Source organism: Oxyura jamaicensis, chromosome 2, assembly GCF_011077185.1.
Source record: "Oxyura jamaicensis isolate SHBP4307 breed ruddy duck chromosome 2, BPBGC_Ojam_1.0, whole genome shotgun sequence".
NCBI classification, from domain to species: domain Eukaryota; kingdom Metazoa; phylum Chordata; class Aves; order Anseriformes; family Anatidae; genus Oxyura; species Oxyura jamaicensis.
The window spans coordinates 145471586-145488004 of NC_048894.1; the positions used below are offsets into that span (position 1 = coordinate 145471586).

General features: G+C 40.0%; 1 protein-coding gene across 5 annotated transcripts in view; it reads left to right on the top strand.

Moving 5' to 3' along the window:
- The window catches only part of COL14A1 (collagen type XIV alpha 1 chain), a 127554-nt gene that overhangs the window by 105071 nt on the left and 6064 nt on the right, over positions 1-16419 (top strand). For all 5 annotated transcript variants that reach the window (XM_035318050.1, XM_035318052.1, XM_035318054.1 and 2 more), the window contains exons 41-45: positions 4406-4459; positions 7363-7434; positions 9331-9366; positions 9792-9858; positions 10359-10547. In XM_035318050.1, the coding sequence (XP_035173941.1) occupies positions 4406-4459; positions 7363-7434; positions 9331-9366; positions 9792-9858; positions 10359-10547 (418 nt within the window). The remainder of the gene's footprint in view (positions 1-4405; positions 4460-7362; positions 7435-9330; positions 9367-9791; positions 9859-10358; positions 10548-16419) is intronic.

The following is a 16419-nucleotide window of genomic DNA, read 5'->3' on the forward strand; positions in this document are numbered from 1 at the left end:
GGCTGTGTGGCCCTCTGGTGAGTCAGCCACTTGCCCCAGTATCATTACAACTATGAATTTCCTGGGAGTGCGCTCTGCCCCATTGTCCACATTGTTAATGAAGATGTAAAACAGGACTGAACCCAATACAGGGATCAAAAACCATTTCCAGTCAACAGTTTGTATCAACACTGATTAAGTGGGATTTAGAGAATCATGGAATTAAGGTTGGAAGGGACCTTCAAAAGTCATCTAGTCTGGCACTGCGCTCACACAGGTCTGCTCAGATCAGGTTGCTCAGGCCTGTGTTAAATTTAATCTTGAATACCTCCAAGGATGAAGATTCCCAGACTTCTCCAGGCAACCCGTGTCATTATTTGACCACCTTCATTGTGACATTATTTTCTTAACAGCTCATCATAACTTCCCATTTCAGCTTGTGCCTACTGCCTCTTGTCCCATCACCATGCACCTCTAAGAAGAGGCTGGTCACACCTCTTTTTCCTTTGATCAGGTAGTTTAAACAGCAATGAGGTTGCCCCTTAGTCTTATCTCCTCCAACCTGAGCAAACCCAGTTCTTTCAGCCTGTGCTCCAGCCCCAGGCCAGTTTGGTGGCCCTCTGTTGGACGTTCTCCAGTACCTTGATCTTTCTTGTACTGGAAAGACCAAAACTGTACACAGCCCTCCAGAGGCAGTCTTAAATGTGCTGAACAGAGGGGAAGGATAGCTCTGCTGGACCTGCTGCTGAACCTGCTGGCTGTGCTCCTACAGCCAGAATGTGGTTGGTCGTCTTTGTTACAGGGGCATGCTGGAGACTCATGTTCAATCTCTTGTCCCCTAGGAACCACAGATTCTTTTCCAGGAAGGCACAGAAATGCGGCTATGCATGCCAATAGGAGCTGTGCCACATCTTTTGCTCTAGGGATCTGTTAAATTGATAAGCAAAAGCATAGTCAGAGGGATGCAGATACAGAAGGAAAGGAGTCTTGTCTTCCAGGTTTTCATTTTAGTAGCAAACTGCAAACACTGGAGTTAAAACATGAATAATTAACAAAAATATGCAAGAAATATGTTTTAAATTATGAAGAATTAATAAGGAATTGATTTCAGACTATCAGCTCACAGACGGCACTGGTAGTTTCACAAGGAAGAGAGGAAATGCTCAGTCAACATTTTTATTGTGTGCTGAGACAGAACTAGCCTTTTGTGAGTGAATAAAAGGTTTGTGTTCTAAGCAAAGCTTCCAAAAAGCCACATTTCTGCTCTTTTTCTGAGTTAGCTTTAATTGGAAATAGCTCATGTTGGTTCAAAATCTTTTGGGAGCTGCATTGCAGATTAATACACTCACAGTGTTTATTAATAGTTCTCTGATGGTCACAGGGGGTTGTTTTGAGAGGAGGAGAATTACTTTTTAATACTTTCATCAGAAAAAGAGGAAAAGAAAGGTGAAGCAGTCATGGGTCCCAGCTTGCAGTTGCTTTTCTTAGACATTTTCAAAAGCTGTACATGGAAGTCCTTCAAGCCTGAACTCAGTAGCTTCAGTTGAGGTTTTGCCAGTGTCCAGTCCTACTTGAACAATTGCTTCTCCACAAAGTTTGAGCTACAAAAAACTGAAGAATTTCTAGTGAAGTCAGCAGCAGTCTTCACTGTCTTCAGAGCAGGGCTGAGATTTTATAGGGATTTAGGTGGTGCCTATATTTTGTGATGCAATTTGTATTCCAGCAAATAATAATCTCTCTAAAAAAAATAAAAAATAAAAACAAAATCATTGAAGCTATATTGTTTCTCCATGACTGTTTTCCATGCTGTTAGCAAAATATGCTCCAGTTCAAGGTGATCTTGCAAAATAATACCTTGAGTCTAAACTGCCCTACATTTGAGGTCACACATCCAAATCTGTCCCATCCTGCTCTTGGTCTTGCAGTGGCACGGTGGTGTCTTTGTACACAGTCATTCCTATCCTGGCTATGACTGCATCAGAGATAAAGTGCTGTTGTGCTGTACAATCCCTCCAGGCATTCTGGAGATAGTTAAGCAAAGAAGAAATTTCAGCAAATGGAAGAACGAACAACATCTTTAAGGCTTCAGTGCTCTGAGTACAGCGTGCGAATTCTCACCGTACTGTATTTTCCTCTGCATTTCACAGACCAAAAATAATGGGAGAAAGAGCCAGAAGAAATACATTCACAGTCTTTCTGCCAGTTTCCTGTTACCTTCTAATCCCCTCTGCTCACTGCTCACAAGCTGAGAATGAGTATCAGATCCTTTCTGGCCATCAGGTGGTCTGAGTAACATCAGAGCAGCATAAAGAAATATGTTTAGTCTTTAACCTGACCAAGTCGGTATCTCCATCCTCTCCTGTGAATCAAGCCTCTCTTTGACTTAATTTATAAATAGCCAATTTCACGATTAACAAGTACAGTAGGAGGTGATTTTATGTGGCCAAGAAATACAGACACGGTGCCAAGAGAAATGAATCCTGGGAGAGTAGACAGGAGATGATTCCTGAACAGCCAAAAGTAAGAACAGTGCTTAGAAGAAAACTGTTAGCTCTACGCTTTGACTGGGATGGAAGAAGGGATGGACATACAGTGTTATTTTTATGCTAGAGCTTAGTAGTCAATGGAAGGCTCTCCATTTCCTTCCCCACTAGGTAAATTAAGCACTTAGGGGGGTTTAACCAATTTTCATCCTGCATTAGGACTGATCAAAAAATAAATGTAGATTTAAAATCTTTGCTTTGAAAATGAAATGTACATGTAAATGTGAAGGTATCAATTTTCCTGAAGGTCATACAGTTTATGAAAACACGTCCATAGTCTAGTTTGCGTTATCTTACAGGGCTTCAATGTTTCTATAAAATTGCTGACAGCTGTTACTGAATTTTTCAACTAAATGGTTCTTCCTGAGAGCGTCTGAAAACCTATTTCATCGTTTGTAATGCACTTCAAAATTCCTTATGCCATTCTTTGTTTCCTCTAGAAATATCAATTTTGAAGTCTGAACATGCTTTCTTTACTGTGGAAGTTTATTTGATTTGAGCTGGGCTTGCAGCTTTTCTCTGTATATGTCTTAAAACTGCTGTGATACAGTACCTTTATTTCAATGCCACTGTGGTATTGCATTTGCTTTTGTTCTTATTGTTATGGAGGACCTGCTTTGTACCTTGAAGTGTTGGGAATCATCTGGCCATGCTATAGAATAGGGCAGTATTTCCTTATCAAGCCAAAGGATGCATAGCTGACATAACATGAATTGATTATATGGCTTATTTTACGATTGAAACACCCTTCTGGTGGAATTTAAAACAATCCTTTTGAGGTACATGAAAGATAATATTCCCAAACCATTTTTAAATGCCACATGAAAGCAGTTTTGATTCACAGTTTCCTGATTATGTAAAGGATACTAATACTAGTCCATGATATATTAATTACTAAATACTGTAAGAAAAAAAAAGTATGAAACAAAAAATAAACTTTTTTTTTCTTTTTCTTTTTTTTTTTTTTTCTGAAGCTCTACAGGATACTGAGAACTAGAATGTTCTTTACTCTGTGTATGAGCACAAACACTTTCAAAGCCTCCTTTTCCTTCTACTCATACGTCCAGATTCTGGTCTTGAGCCAGTAATAAGGTCATATTTCTCCTTTTTAGTTTGTATAGTAATTAAGTAATTAACTTATCACTAGGCTGCTCAGAAACCTATGCTTTATAGCATGTGGACACAAAGTGTGTACTTTGGTTAATTTGCAAGAATACTTTACTGATAGTGTATTTTCTTCTACATCTGGTCAGTCTTTCTTCTCTGATTTGCTTGCTTTCCAGTCTCCAAGTTATCTTTAGTTCCTGGCTCTCATTTCTGGAAGCTCTGAAGCATGTTCATAATGTAAACCACATGAGTGTTCCTATCGAATTCTCATTATGCTGCTTCCTGAGTCAGGACCTCTGTGATAGCTAGTACATGTGTACAGTATTGTGTACAGAGAGATATACTCGCAATTACCATCTTTCAGCACTTAATCCATGGGACTGTGAACAGCTGCAGCCAGTGAGAACAGGACCTATCTTGTCAGAAAGGTTTGCCAGTGTACCCTCTCATCTACCACGTTACAGCAGCTTTGTAAGAGAAATTCACCCAGCGGTGGAAAGTGCCATTACAAAGGGTTTTGTATTTCTACTTCTTACTTCAAAAGCACATTGAGACTTTAGCTGGATTTTTTAAAGTATTGGCTATGCTATAGCTCCTTTCCAGAAACAAACCCTCCCCAGGGCAAGTAAGAGAATTTTCTTCTGAAAAAACACTACCACCAGTTCTTAATTTAAGAAGAAGAAGAAAAAAAGAGATATCCTTCTAGATGAAATGGAACAGATTAACAAATTATTTATAAAAAACTGATGACGTTATATACATTTTTTCTTTCCTAGGGTCTTCCTGGCAAAGATGGACCCACAGGCCCACAGGGACCTCCTGGCCCAGTGGTGAGTATTGCCCATATAATTTGTTACTGTAAAAGTAAGCAGGACTTTGGGGGATTATGGGTCACTCTGTTATCTGGGCATCAGTGGATAGGCCAAGGCCAAGGGTTCTCCCTGGATGCTAAAATTCTCATGACTCACAGGGCTGGCAGAGAGCTGCTTGTCCAGTGTCATTGCTTTCTGTTCTCACTCAGCTCAAGAAAAAATGTCTCCCATGGGAAGGAGAGAGAGTTGTTCCACCAATAGATTGGTAGTTTGTTCTTGAGCTAAATAATGGCACTATATAAGGGAAATTAATGCTGTTAACATTTAGGGCAATAATTTCTTTTTTGTAAGAAATTTCAGTTAGGATTGCTAGTTGAAGTGAATTGCTCGGATTTGCTGTGGCTGGAGGTGTGTGCAGGTATTCAAATGCTCTCATAGAGTAATCAAGAAAGACAGCAGAAGTCACATTCTGCCTTCCAAGCAAGAAATATGTTGTCTCCAGAATCAGTCTCATCCTTCTCAGCTGGGCTGGTTAGGTAAGGTTAATATCTTTTTGACAGATTTAACTTAGGTAAAACTGCTGATGCTGTTGAGTATTCTCTATGCATAGAATCACAGAATACCCCAAGTTGGAAGGGTCCCACAAGGATCATGGAATCCAACTCCTGGCACAGGACTACCTACAAATCAAACCCTATGTCTGAGAACATTGGCCAAATGCTTATTGACCTCTGGCAAGCTTGCTGCCATGACCACTTCCCTGAGGAGCCTGTTCCAGTGCCCAAACACCCTCTTAATTGTTTGGACAATCTAATAGTTTTATGTCTTTCTGACATTGTGGAACCCAAAACTGCACACAGTGCTTGAGGTGAAGCTGCATCAGTGCAGAGTGGAGTGGGACAATCACTTCCCTCACCGGCTGGCTGTGCGTCCCCCTGAACACAGCAGTAGTGTCACAGGATTAGATGTGTTTCAGCAATCCATGCCTGTTTAAGAAAGCATGCAACACAAGTCAGTTTTTCTCAAGTACTTCTCTTAGGGCTGTGCTCTTGGTGCTCTTTTTCCTGTAACATTTACTCCGTAGTCCTCTCTCCCACCATCTTCAGTCTTTGGCAGAACTTTCTGTGTCTAGGAGATGTACCTACCGTGTTGGCTCCCTGGAAATACCTTTCTCACTCCATCCTCACGCTGTTCACTTAGCCTATACTCAGTTGAGTCAAGGGAGAAGGTTTCTGTATTATCCTCCTGTAAACTGAAGGGAAATTATCTGCCCACCCAACAATTGTTGGGATTGCCCAGTCCATGGTAACCTCTTGGTCAGGAAGAATTCAAATATACCAGGAAGACGTGGAGTAGTACAGATATATTGAAGCATAACTTATTTTATTTGTGATATGACATATTTAAAACCAACACCCAGATTTCTGCTGACTGTGAGTACAGCCCCCTTCTCTGCAAGGAGATCAAACGAAGTCCAAGATCATCTGGACAAGGGTGTCAAAATCCTGACCTAGAATTTTGTTGTTAATGTGGAAAAATCATCTGTGTTTGTGTTTACCATTTTATCATACAAACAATATACACTATAACTTGGAAGTATTAACTTGTTTTGTTACAGCTGGCCGGATCAGGAAACTTAACAGTTTGTACTGATTGCAATAAATAAATATTAAAAAAGTAAAATCCATGGACAGTCTCCTGATTTTTGCTCTACTTCTGAATACTGAACTAATAAACTGAAGTAGTAATAAGCTCCCAAATTAAAAAATAACAGAAGAAAGCAGTTCAGTAATTGTAAAAGACTCATTTTTTGAGCTCTTGATGGGAACTATTGTTTTGTAATAATTCTCACAGAATTTATTGAAATGTTTTATTTTATTAAGAAGTATCAGAAATGAGAAAATTCTGTTGTATAAGATTTCTCCCAGTTCGTCTAGAAACAGATGATAAGAACAGGTTACGTGGTACTGAGCAGCTTGACAGCCCGTGAAATTTCTGTGGCGCATATATAAATTAAACAAAAACACTAGCAATTCAGGACTCATTTGTGATTCTGTGACCACAGAAAGACCATTTGTAGCATTTCTCCTTTTGTGTGGAGAAGGCATAAAAGAACCTGATCAAGATCAAATTCAGCACTGTTGTAGAGTCTCACACTCCCTGTGTTCCCTGCTTTTGTTGTCTTCACTTCCACACTAGACCTCTGTCTGAAAAACAGGCTGGATTGGATCACTGCTGCTTCTCCTCAGCAATTACCTTGATTGCTATCAGGACAGGACTAAAAAATTTTCCATGTCCATGATTTTGGTAAGGAGCAGTCGATAAAGTTTTTTTCTGCTGCAGTTAAATTACACTCATTTTGGCATTGCATAAATTAAATTAATACTCGGTGCTTTTAAAAAATGTTTTACAGTTTTAATGTACTTTCCAAATCTTTTCTGTCATTCCATTAATGACACATGTTGCCAATCACATAGAATAAATAGAACTGTATGCCTAACATTTGGTTCCTAATATTTAGCTTCTCTATAGAGCAGGAGGTAGAGGTCAGCAACCAGCTTTAATAATTTTCTGAAATTCAGAAATGGAACTTTTAATCTTTTTGTGTGTGTGAGAGGATGATTTTTATTTATTTCAATTTCAGTAATATGTAAAAAAAAAAGAAAAATGGTCTGCTTCAGTTTCCTCTTATTTGAGTCATTGGCCTTTAGGATTTTGTAAAGAATCATACGTTGCCACAAAATGTGTGGCCTTCTTTCAATATGTACCTGTGCTTAACAGTGCAACTCTAAATGAGCCCTAAATTCTAAGTGAAAAGCTATTGCTCTGTGGACATTCTCTCCATCACAGTATCTCTCAGCGGGCCTCGTGAATGTCAATTGCCATCACCAATAAGTATTTTCTTTCTCTTGTCCTTGTAGGGCATACCTGGTGCTCCAGGTGTTCCAGGTGTTACAGGAAGCCAGGGGCCACAGGGTGATGTTGGAGCTCCTGTGAGTAAAATAATTTAATATGAATATAATTGCTCTTGTGCGTTCATTGGTTTCTGATCCTGGCTTCACTGTTTTCAGAACTCCTCAGGATTTACAGCTTACAATCTTTTTGCAGCTAGTTAATCAGAATATCATATCGGTCTTTGTTCATTTTTCATACGTAATTTATTTGTTGATCTTACATACAATGTTTGGGATATAGGTATGAGACAGTCAAAAGAAAAGGTTAAAACACAGAAGTAAAGACATAACAGTATATGAATTTATAGTCACTGTGTCATTGCTTTCTCCTTTTATTCCTTTGCTTTACAAGTTAAAGTATGCCTTTTAATTAACCTGAGTATTTCCATAATAACTTTATTCTGACTTTCAAACTGTGAAAATATTGTACGAATAAAAAACTGTCTTTAGTGATTATTTTGTGTTTACGTCAGGGCAACTGACTAATGATCAGGGCTTTTTCTATAGTAGTATTATAAATTTCAGCTGCCGGAAGTTTGACCAGCAATTTCATTCAGAATTACACCCTCTACACCTAAAATCTATATTAAGAACCTCTAGCACTAAGTTTTTCTTTCAAATATTATTTCATTTATTCTCAAGTAAAATGGTTTAACCAGAAGAAAGGAATCCAATTATAAAATGCGTATATAGATTACATAAAAGACAGAGCTAGAAGATTTACAGTGGACCTCTTTTTTTTTTCTGTAATGATTCAGATATATTTCATAGTTACATTTTAGCATTTGATCACTTGATTAATTATGAAGTGTGCTCTTTTTTTCCCCCAAAAAATTAAAGTTAATGTTCTCTTTAAGTTTTAAAGGTACCTGAATGTGACAGTGTGTACTTTTGACTTGATTTGTAAAACAGATTTTATTTTATTTTTTAAAAATCTGGTTTGCTTTGGAGACCTAGTCCAATGCAAGCATATTTATTTGGTTAAGTGGGAGTGAAATGACTAATAATGTGTAAGCAAAGGTAATAACCTCGTGCCCAATTCTGCATAGTTTCTAAGTGCAATCATGAAATCGAGTAAGATTTGATGAGCTATGGAACTTATTACTATCGATGTATAACATGTTGCCTGTTCAATTCATATCCAAACACATGTTCCAGATAATTGAACTAAATCTCCTAGAGTGTAGATATTCCTGTGAGCCATGTAAGACCTTTACTGCAAATGCTTAAACTCTCGTAGTTCTGCAAAAAACAGCTAGGTAGGTGAAAACTAATTGAATTTCAATCACTACCTTTTCCCAAAACAGAGAATTATGAAATAGGCCTAAAGATAATCTTGCAGTCTTCGTAGGTCCCTATCTCCCTCCCAGGGTAGGACAAAAACTATGTTTTAAGCATGTATCAGTCAGCTGGTTAACTCTTCATGCAGACCTTTCCTTGCTTCAGGAGCTCCTGAGAGATATTTAACCTACCTCCAAAACCTCCACTGGTGAGGTTGTAACTGCCCCATATATCTCATTCCAATGCATAATGAACCTCACCAGCATTACAGTATTATCTTGACTGTCATACTAGATTTTCTACGAATGCTACAAATTTTTGTCTCCCATCAGCCTTCTCTTCTTCATATTCAATGCTAATTTTAGACCCATTTGAGCCATGAATGCATATCTCCTGGTGGCCTGCCCTTGCTGCTATTTTAACAAGAGAGTTCAGTATGCAATAAACCCCTGAGAAAGTCATATATTCTCCATGTAATTGACAAAGGTGAACATTTTTATGAGTACGGAAATGGAAAAAGTATATTTGTTATTGTTAATATGGCTTCCTGAAACCTTTGTTTTTGTTCATGTTGCAAGGGAGACAATATTTAGGGGTTAGAAGTTTTAAGATGGATCAAAACGAGAATTAATTTTGTATTGAATCTTTCCATAGGGTGCTCCTGGACCTAAGGGAGAAAGGGGTGAGCGGGTAAGTGTGCTCACTTGTTAGCTGCCATATTTTTTCCGATCTGGCCTTGTATTTTGTAAGATGCTTTCTGCGATGATTTATTGTTCTCTGTGTTTACAGGCACAATAGTTCTCTCCTGTGCAATCAGGCAAACTTGCTTCTATTCCAGTCACTGCCTTATATATAGCTATATTAATATTTTGAAGGTGAGAAATATGTGACATTAGGCGTGTTCCCAGATCTCTCACTAGGGTTATCTTCTCAGACCTCTGTTTGCTGGCTAAAAACAGCAATGGCAACCAGGGAAATCCCAGAACTTTTTAGGCTTTTTTTCCCATCTGCAGTGATGTAATCTCGCAGGGATAATAAATGTTTTTCATTGCACTGAGCATTTTCAAGAGAGAAATGATGTAAAACACTATTACACTGCTGCTTTTGTTGTCCAGGGTGATCTCCAGTCCCAAGCAATGGTGCGTGCTGTTGCTCGTCAAGTGTGTGAACAACTCATCCAGGGTAAGTACACGGATAGTTCATGTGCTCCTATCTGTAGGATACATCTCTTCCTGCCACAATTGCTTGTAAGTATGATGCTTTTCAGAGCATCCATGGGGATCTGTCCATTTTAGGCTAGACTGTCAGTATTTATGGTCCAATTGATTTATGTTCAGTTGGATATGTGTCCAGCTAGAGCTCATTACCATCAGATATCTAAAAAACGACCTTGAATTATCTCCAAGTATACAGAAGCTTTTGTAGTAACAATTTTAAAACTTAACAGACAAAATACCAAAAACCCCCTTCAAAGCAAGGAAACAAGATTCTACACAATAGTTCTTTGCCTTTTCTATATATTCCCTAAACCACTGTTTCTCCATCAACACACAACTTCACATTATTGAAGTTCCCCAGCACGACAGACCACAGCCCTGAGGACCTGCCAGTGCTCTTTTCAAATTTCACTGAACCAGGTTCTCCACTGCAAATTGAAAATGATGACATTTTTCTCTTGACAGGTCATATGGCCAGATATAACTCAATCCTGAACCAGATTCCAAGCCAGTCTGTCTCAACACGAACCATTGCAGGACCTCCTGGGGAGCCAGGTCGGCCAGGGGCTCCAGGGCCTCAGGGTGAGCAAGGATCACCAGGCATGCAAGGGTTTCCAGGAACTCCTGGTCAACCAGGAAGACCAGGAGAAAGAGGTAGGCCTTGTGCTTCACATATATAAAAATACACCTCTCTTTCCTGATACATTGTGGTGGCTTTTGTCTCCCGTATAAATGTTTTCTGAGGACAAAGTTTTCTCTCTAGCTGATTGTTGAGCTCAATACAGACCATAATGAAAGCTCTTAGTGATGAAGGTAATGCGTGTTTTGACAGATCAGACAGGTTTAATGCCTTACTGTTGAATATTGGTGATATCTAATTATGCACGTCACCTTTGCATCGTAGTAGGACTGCAGTAAGCTGGAGCTTTGTAAGTGTAAGCAAAGGAGCTATTGGTGAAGGTCAGCTGCAAAACTGATAGGTTTGTGTTGCAGAAAGATTGAGCTTTTCTGCTAAACTTGGGACATGTCCGTCAGAAGATTTCTGAGTTGTGGTAGTCTGAAAGGAGCAAGTTTGTCAGAAGAGGGAAAAAATCATAGTTTTTGAGGGATTAGGGGGATCAAGGACAGGAAATGGTGAGATCACAGAGAAATAATACAATTAACTGTTCACGTACAAGAATTCTCTTTATTCTTACTTGTAGGCTATATCCCTTTCTTCTTTCCTCCTCCAGCATTGTATAGTATTGTATAGAGGTAGCACTGAGTCTGTGTTTGTGAAAGAGCTTTGAAGACCCTCACACAAGGAAGTGACCAAAAACCCAAGAGACAAATGTGGTGATCAAGAGCAATGAATTGGTGTTGCTGTTACAAAATCTGCCAACTGGAATTTTAAAAGCAAATTTTCTTGAAGTCATTTCAGTTCAGGAACTTGACTTGAAGATAGAGTCTTTGTGTATACCTGTGAGTGTAGACCTCCTCAAGACCATAATTCCAGTTTTGTAAAAAAGAGGTAAGATTTTGGGTACTGGCCTCTCAGTCGTGGTGCTGCCTGCTCCAGCTGAGAGAAGACACTGACCAGAAAGAATTATGAAGGAGAGGGCAGGGGAAAGGATGAAAGAAAATTGGAAGAGACAGCAAGTTAGGAACTGTTTCAAAAGTGGTGACCCAGAGAATGAATGCAGATCTCAGGGTAGTTACTTCCATAGTGATACTCATGTATTTTAAATGGCTACTCAGGCAGGAACCCTTTAAGCACACAAAATATTTTACTGGGGAATTGAGGAACCAAAAGCACAGGCTATAAAAAGGGAAGCCCGTCCAACATTTAGCATGCATTGCCCATTGCATTTGTTTTGCCGAGGCCCAGACCTGCATGTTGTAGTGCCCTGAAGTCACAGAGTGATTAGATACAGTCACGCAAACGGAACATGGTGGAGGCTAACCTGCTGTTGGTAATATTCATCTTGAGGAAACAACATTGGCAATAGAGAGAGTACAGAAAGAGTAAAAGCACATTAAAAACGAATATGAGGTGGTTATAACAAAACGTGCAGAAGAGACTGATTTTGGCAGGTCGTGCTTGTGGGGAGTTTCTTACTTGGTAGACAGCAAGCTCTTATCGAACATACTTTGAGAAATATCGTCAGCCAGAACTCTGCAGATTTTCCTGAAGTGTGATGCCAAAAATTGAGAGTGTTTTGCTGTATTTATAGCTTAGAAGATTGTTTTAAGAATGCAGAATCTATGTGTAAACTTAAATACAAAATAATTAGCTAGTTTATTTAGAGTGAGGATGGTTTTTAGGACATTCACATAACTACAACCTTGAACAGAACCTGGAAGGAAGAGGAAGGGGCTCGTTCAGAACCTAGGGAAAAATAAGGATTAATTTATTAAGCTAACACCAAACCACAGCAGTAAAATATATATATATATATATATATATTTACCAGCTTTGTGTTTGAGGAGATTGATTGGGCGTTTCTTGTGCATTCCCAATTCTCACTTCATTCTTCGTTACATATACAGTGAATTAACAAATAAAAATTACTCTGCTTCTGGACAGAAGTTTTTTTAGTTCCCAGCAACTACAGAGAGGAGGGTAAATGGACTCGAAACCCATCACCCCCTGCTGTGTTCTGAAGCACTGTTTGCATTTCACTTGTTCTGTGAGTCCCAATTTATAGTCCTGTCATGAAGATCTCCAGCCAGCCACTTGGAGCCTTTGTGAACAATGTGTTTCTTTTCACTGATGTCACCAGCTTTGGCTCTATATGAGGTTAATTTAATGTTCAAAAGCAGTGCCAGATTAGCAACTCTGAGAAGTCAGCCTCCTTCCTGAGTACAGAAAATGCACTGGAACAGTGTCAGCAGAGCACACTAAAGAGTAATAGGTATTGGAAGGGAAAAAAGACCCACTTGTTTATCTAGTAGGGTGTTCTTTGTATTTTTTCAGAGTTTGAGCTGTTGGAATTGCTGCAAGAACCTGTTACTGGCCCTGAACTGAACAGAAAGGTTCAGTTCAGGAGAGGAAGAGAAAGTGGGGGGAGGCTCGCCATGTCCTGTCCCTCCCCTCTCTTGCCCACCACCCATCCAGTCCAGGCCCATGAGAAGTGGGACTTTGGAAAGCAGTGTGTGGAACTGCTTCAAAATTAGGCACCGAAGAGAGCTTTACTGGAAAATGTCAGCAGTGGAAGATCTTGAAACCAGTGAACTTCCCTGCTAATTTGCCCGGCCAATAGCTTCTTTCCCCTTGTTTACCTTGTCAGCCTGCCAGGCATTAATCAGATTTTTTGGAAGGAGACTTGGATCGAGAGAGTGTCTTTGAGTTCTGTTAGAAACCTCCACTTGAACTTCTAGGTCCAGGCTGTCCCATTCCTGAATGCGTTCTCTCGCTAGGGCTACACTGAGCTAGTCATTCCAAGAAAGACCACCTTGGGTGAGGAGGAGAAGTCATTCTCTTGACAGATTCAGTTCGCGGTGTCTTTTGTGTCGATGTCAGCGAATGGATCGGGATCACAGTAATGCAATTGTTACTCAGTTTTCTAATAATGTGAGCAGAAACATCTCTGGAAACCCCTATATACTTGTGAGCGGTATTAACATCTTAGTGGTGGCCCAACAGACCACTGACGCGGTGATTTAAAGATCAAGGAAGCCCCACTGTCTTGTGTGTTGTGATGCATAATCCCAGATAAACTACTAGAATTTTGCTGTTTTACATATTTGCAGAAATATAGGAGTTCAGAGAAAATACATCCAAACTGATTATTCACAGCACTCATCTCTGTTATTTTAACTAGTTTGCAGCACTGGTGTCTATTTTTGTTTCACCTAGTTCCAACAGCTTTTGTTTTGATTTTGTGTGTATGAACTGGGACTTAAATAGCTAGTGTCTGGCTTCTGAGTGCTCAGGAAGTAGTTCAGCTTCTGCAAAATAATGTAAAAAGGCAAAGATTCAGTATCATTTCTTTCTTAGAGAATACTTAATACTTCGGTGGTTTCCTGAACCTTGAGGAATAATGTAAAATCCATAGTAACGCTGATTCACTTCTAGCTTCCAAATGCTGTGAAAATGCAGTTGTTGTCCTGCCACTGGGAGGAATTCTGCCCTTATCACGTGTCCCAAAGGGATGCACAAAACTTAGGGCTCCTCACTCCATCTCACTGTTACTAAAATACAACCCAAGCTCTCAAGTGGATCGTCAGTATGCTCAAGTACAGCTTCATCTGTATTTGCTTCCTGGCTTTGTAGGAAGGGGTTAGCTTAATGTGTTATCAAACGCCCCATGTTTATGGCTCGGATGGAATGACATGGAACTTTTGCCAGTTGAGTCAAATATTTTTATTCCCAATTTTAGCTTCATCTAGATTAAAAAAATCACGTAGTGTTATATCTCATGGTTACAACTGAGCATCTCTGCAAGAGGAGGATGTTAGGTCCCAGATTAATTTTTCTCAATTGCTGTATATGCACTTCTTCCCAAATGACAACATTCTCTTAAAGAGCAACACCTAAGATTTGTCTTTGTGGAGAAACCATGGTTTTCTTTGCTAGGGAATGTGCTCATGATCTTGGTTTTTGTTTTTAATAACTGATGCTATCAGAGATGTCTTTAGCGGAGAGTTGGAAATAATTGATTTCAGTTGCTTGTGATCTCCGTGGGGCTGAACCCAAGCCATTGCTTATTTTGGCGAGGGACAAGACGTAAATAACCAGTTAACTTGAAGGGGGGGAGACAGATAGTATTGTTGAAGTATGTCCAGAGCATGAGCCTGTAAACAGTTACTAGGATTTGAAGCCACCCTAAACCAAATGTCCATTTTTGATGCATACTTTTATCCCTCCCTACCAGGGATTAGCCGTTGGAGTAACCAACACGGGGAGTGACACCGTTTCTGGGCGATGTAAAGAGAAACGGGTGAAGTCTGAATGTCACTGGTAGGAGGCAGCTGTTAACTATGGCCATGTGAATCTGTTTACTCTTAGTAAAGCCCTTTGGTGGGAAGCCTGTTAGTGGAGCTCAGAGTGCTTGATTTTAGCTCATGTGAGGTTTGCTTTAGGAGTAGGTTATTCTTGCTTCAGTGTGTATGTTCTCTTCCACTTGGGGAAACTTTCCTGGAAAGCAGACTGAAAGAAACCTGAAGCAAACTTGTGTTTTGGCCTCCAGTATGTTTGCTCTAGGAACTGGATATCCATGTGATTTCAAAGAAAGTTTGCCCCTTGCAAGAGCTTCATAATGTGTTCCAGGACAAGCTTTTTATTATTAGCCCGAATAGATTTGTTCTGTTTTTATCACTGCTTACTGGAATTTCTCCTGGGAACATCGTGTATGGATGCATGTACTCGTGTGTGTAAAGAATAACCGAGTGCATGGAAGGCAGCGATTGGAAAATATTGTGGCAATTGTTTTTGAGGTCACCATTTAATGTTATGATAAAGTCGGATAAACAATCGCACTAAATATCTGCGTAGATTCCAGATGGTTATTGCGGGCCAGTCTTGTTATGATCAAAGCAGTCCACACATACACACCGTGCCTTTTGCAAACGGCCAGCACATCCTTACAGGGCACATATGGAAAGGGACGATCTAGATGAATTCCCGTGTTAAAAGCCTGCAGCTAAATAGTGAGGAGACTCTCCATGAGCTTAAAGGGGCTAAGCAAATTTTAGATGTCTGGAAACTGCATTTGGAATGCAGGACAAGAGGTTCGCATGAGAAATTCGTCTTTAAAATGCGTGGAATTCAACTGCTGATCATAGAAGATGTTTTTTTTGGCAGGTTCCCCCAGTGTTATAAAAGTGGATTAGAGCATCTCTCTGCCACCTAGGACTGCTTCCTGCCATAGGCTGTGCAGGGCAGTTGTTCGTCAAAGGTGCTGAATAGCACTGCAGCTTGAAACTGTAGTCTCTGCTCTAAATAAATGCTAGATTACAAACAGGAGGCTCGTACTGGAGTGGGAGGACACTCTGAGAGCAGCAATGCCAAGTGTTACATTGCTAAGAATCCCAGAATAAAAGATGTTGGCAAATTTCAAAATGCTTGAGTAAGTTAAACACTTAAGACCCCTTCACTTTCAGTTAGGTTTTAGTAATCTTGCAGTTTGGCCAGAGGTTTCTCATTATCTGCCTGCAAAAGGCCAGGCGGGAACTGGTTTAGTTGTAAAAGAAAGCAGTTGTGTACAAACAAGATGGAAAATTGGAAGATCAGATATGAGGGATGCTTGAGAGAAGGGAGGGTGGTGCTAGTTCCTCTCCAGCTTTGCTCCCGTGACTGGATGGTTAGAGCATTGTTTCAGGAAATCTGAAGCTGTATTTCCTTTCTCACTTACTGCCACCACTGGGAGAAGTATGGTTGTGCTGTTTGATGAATATATTCCTCCGTGTTCTGGATATTAGGTCCTGGAACCACAGAATGGTTTGACTTGGAAGAGACCTCAAAGACCACCCAGTTCCAGCCCCCAGCCCCCTCCCACCAGATCAGGTTGCCCAAAGCCCCACCCAGCCTGGCCTTCAACACCTC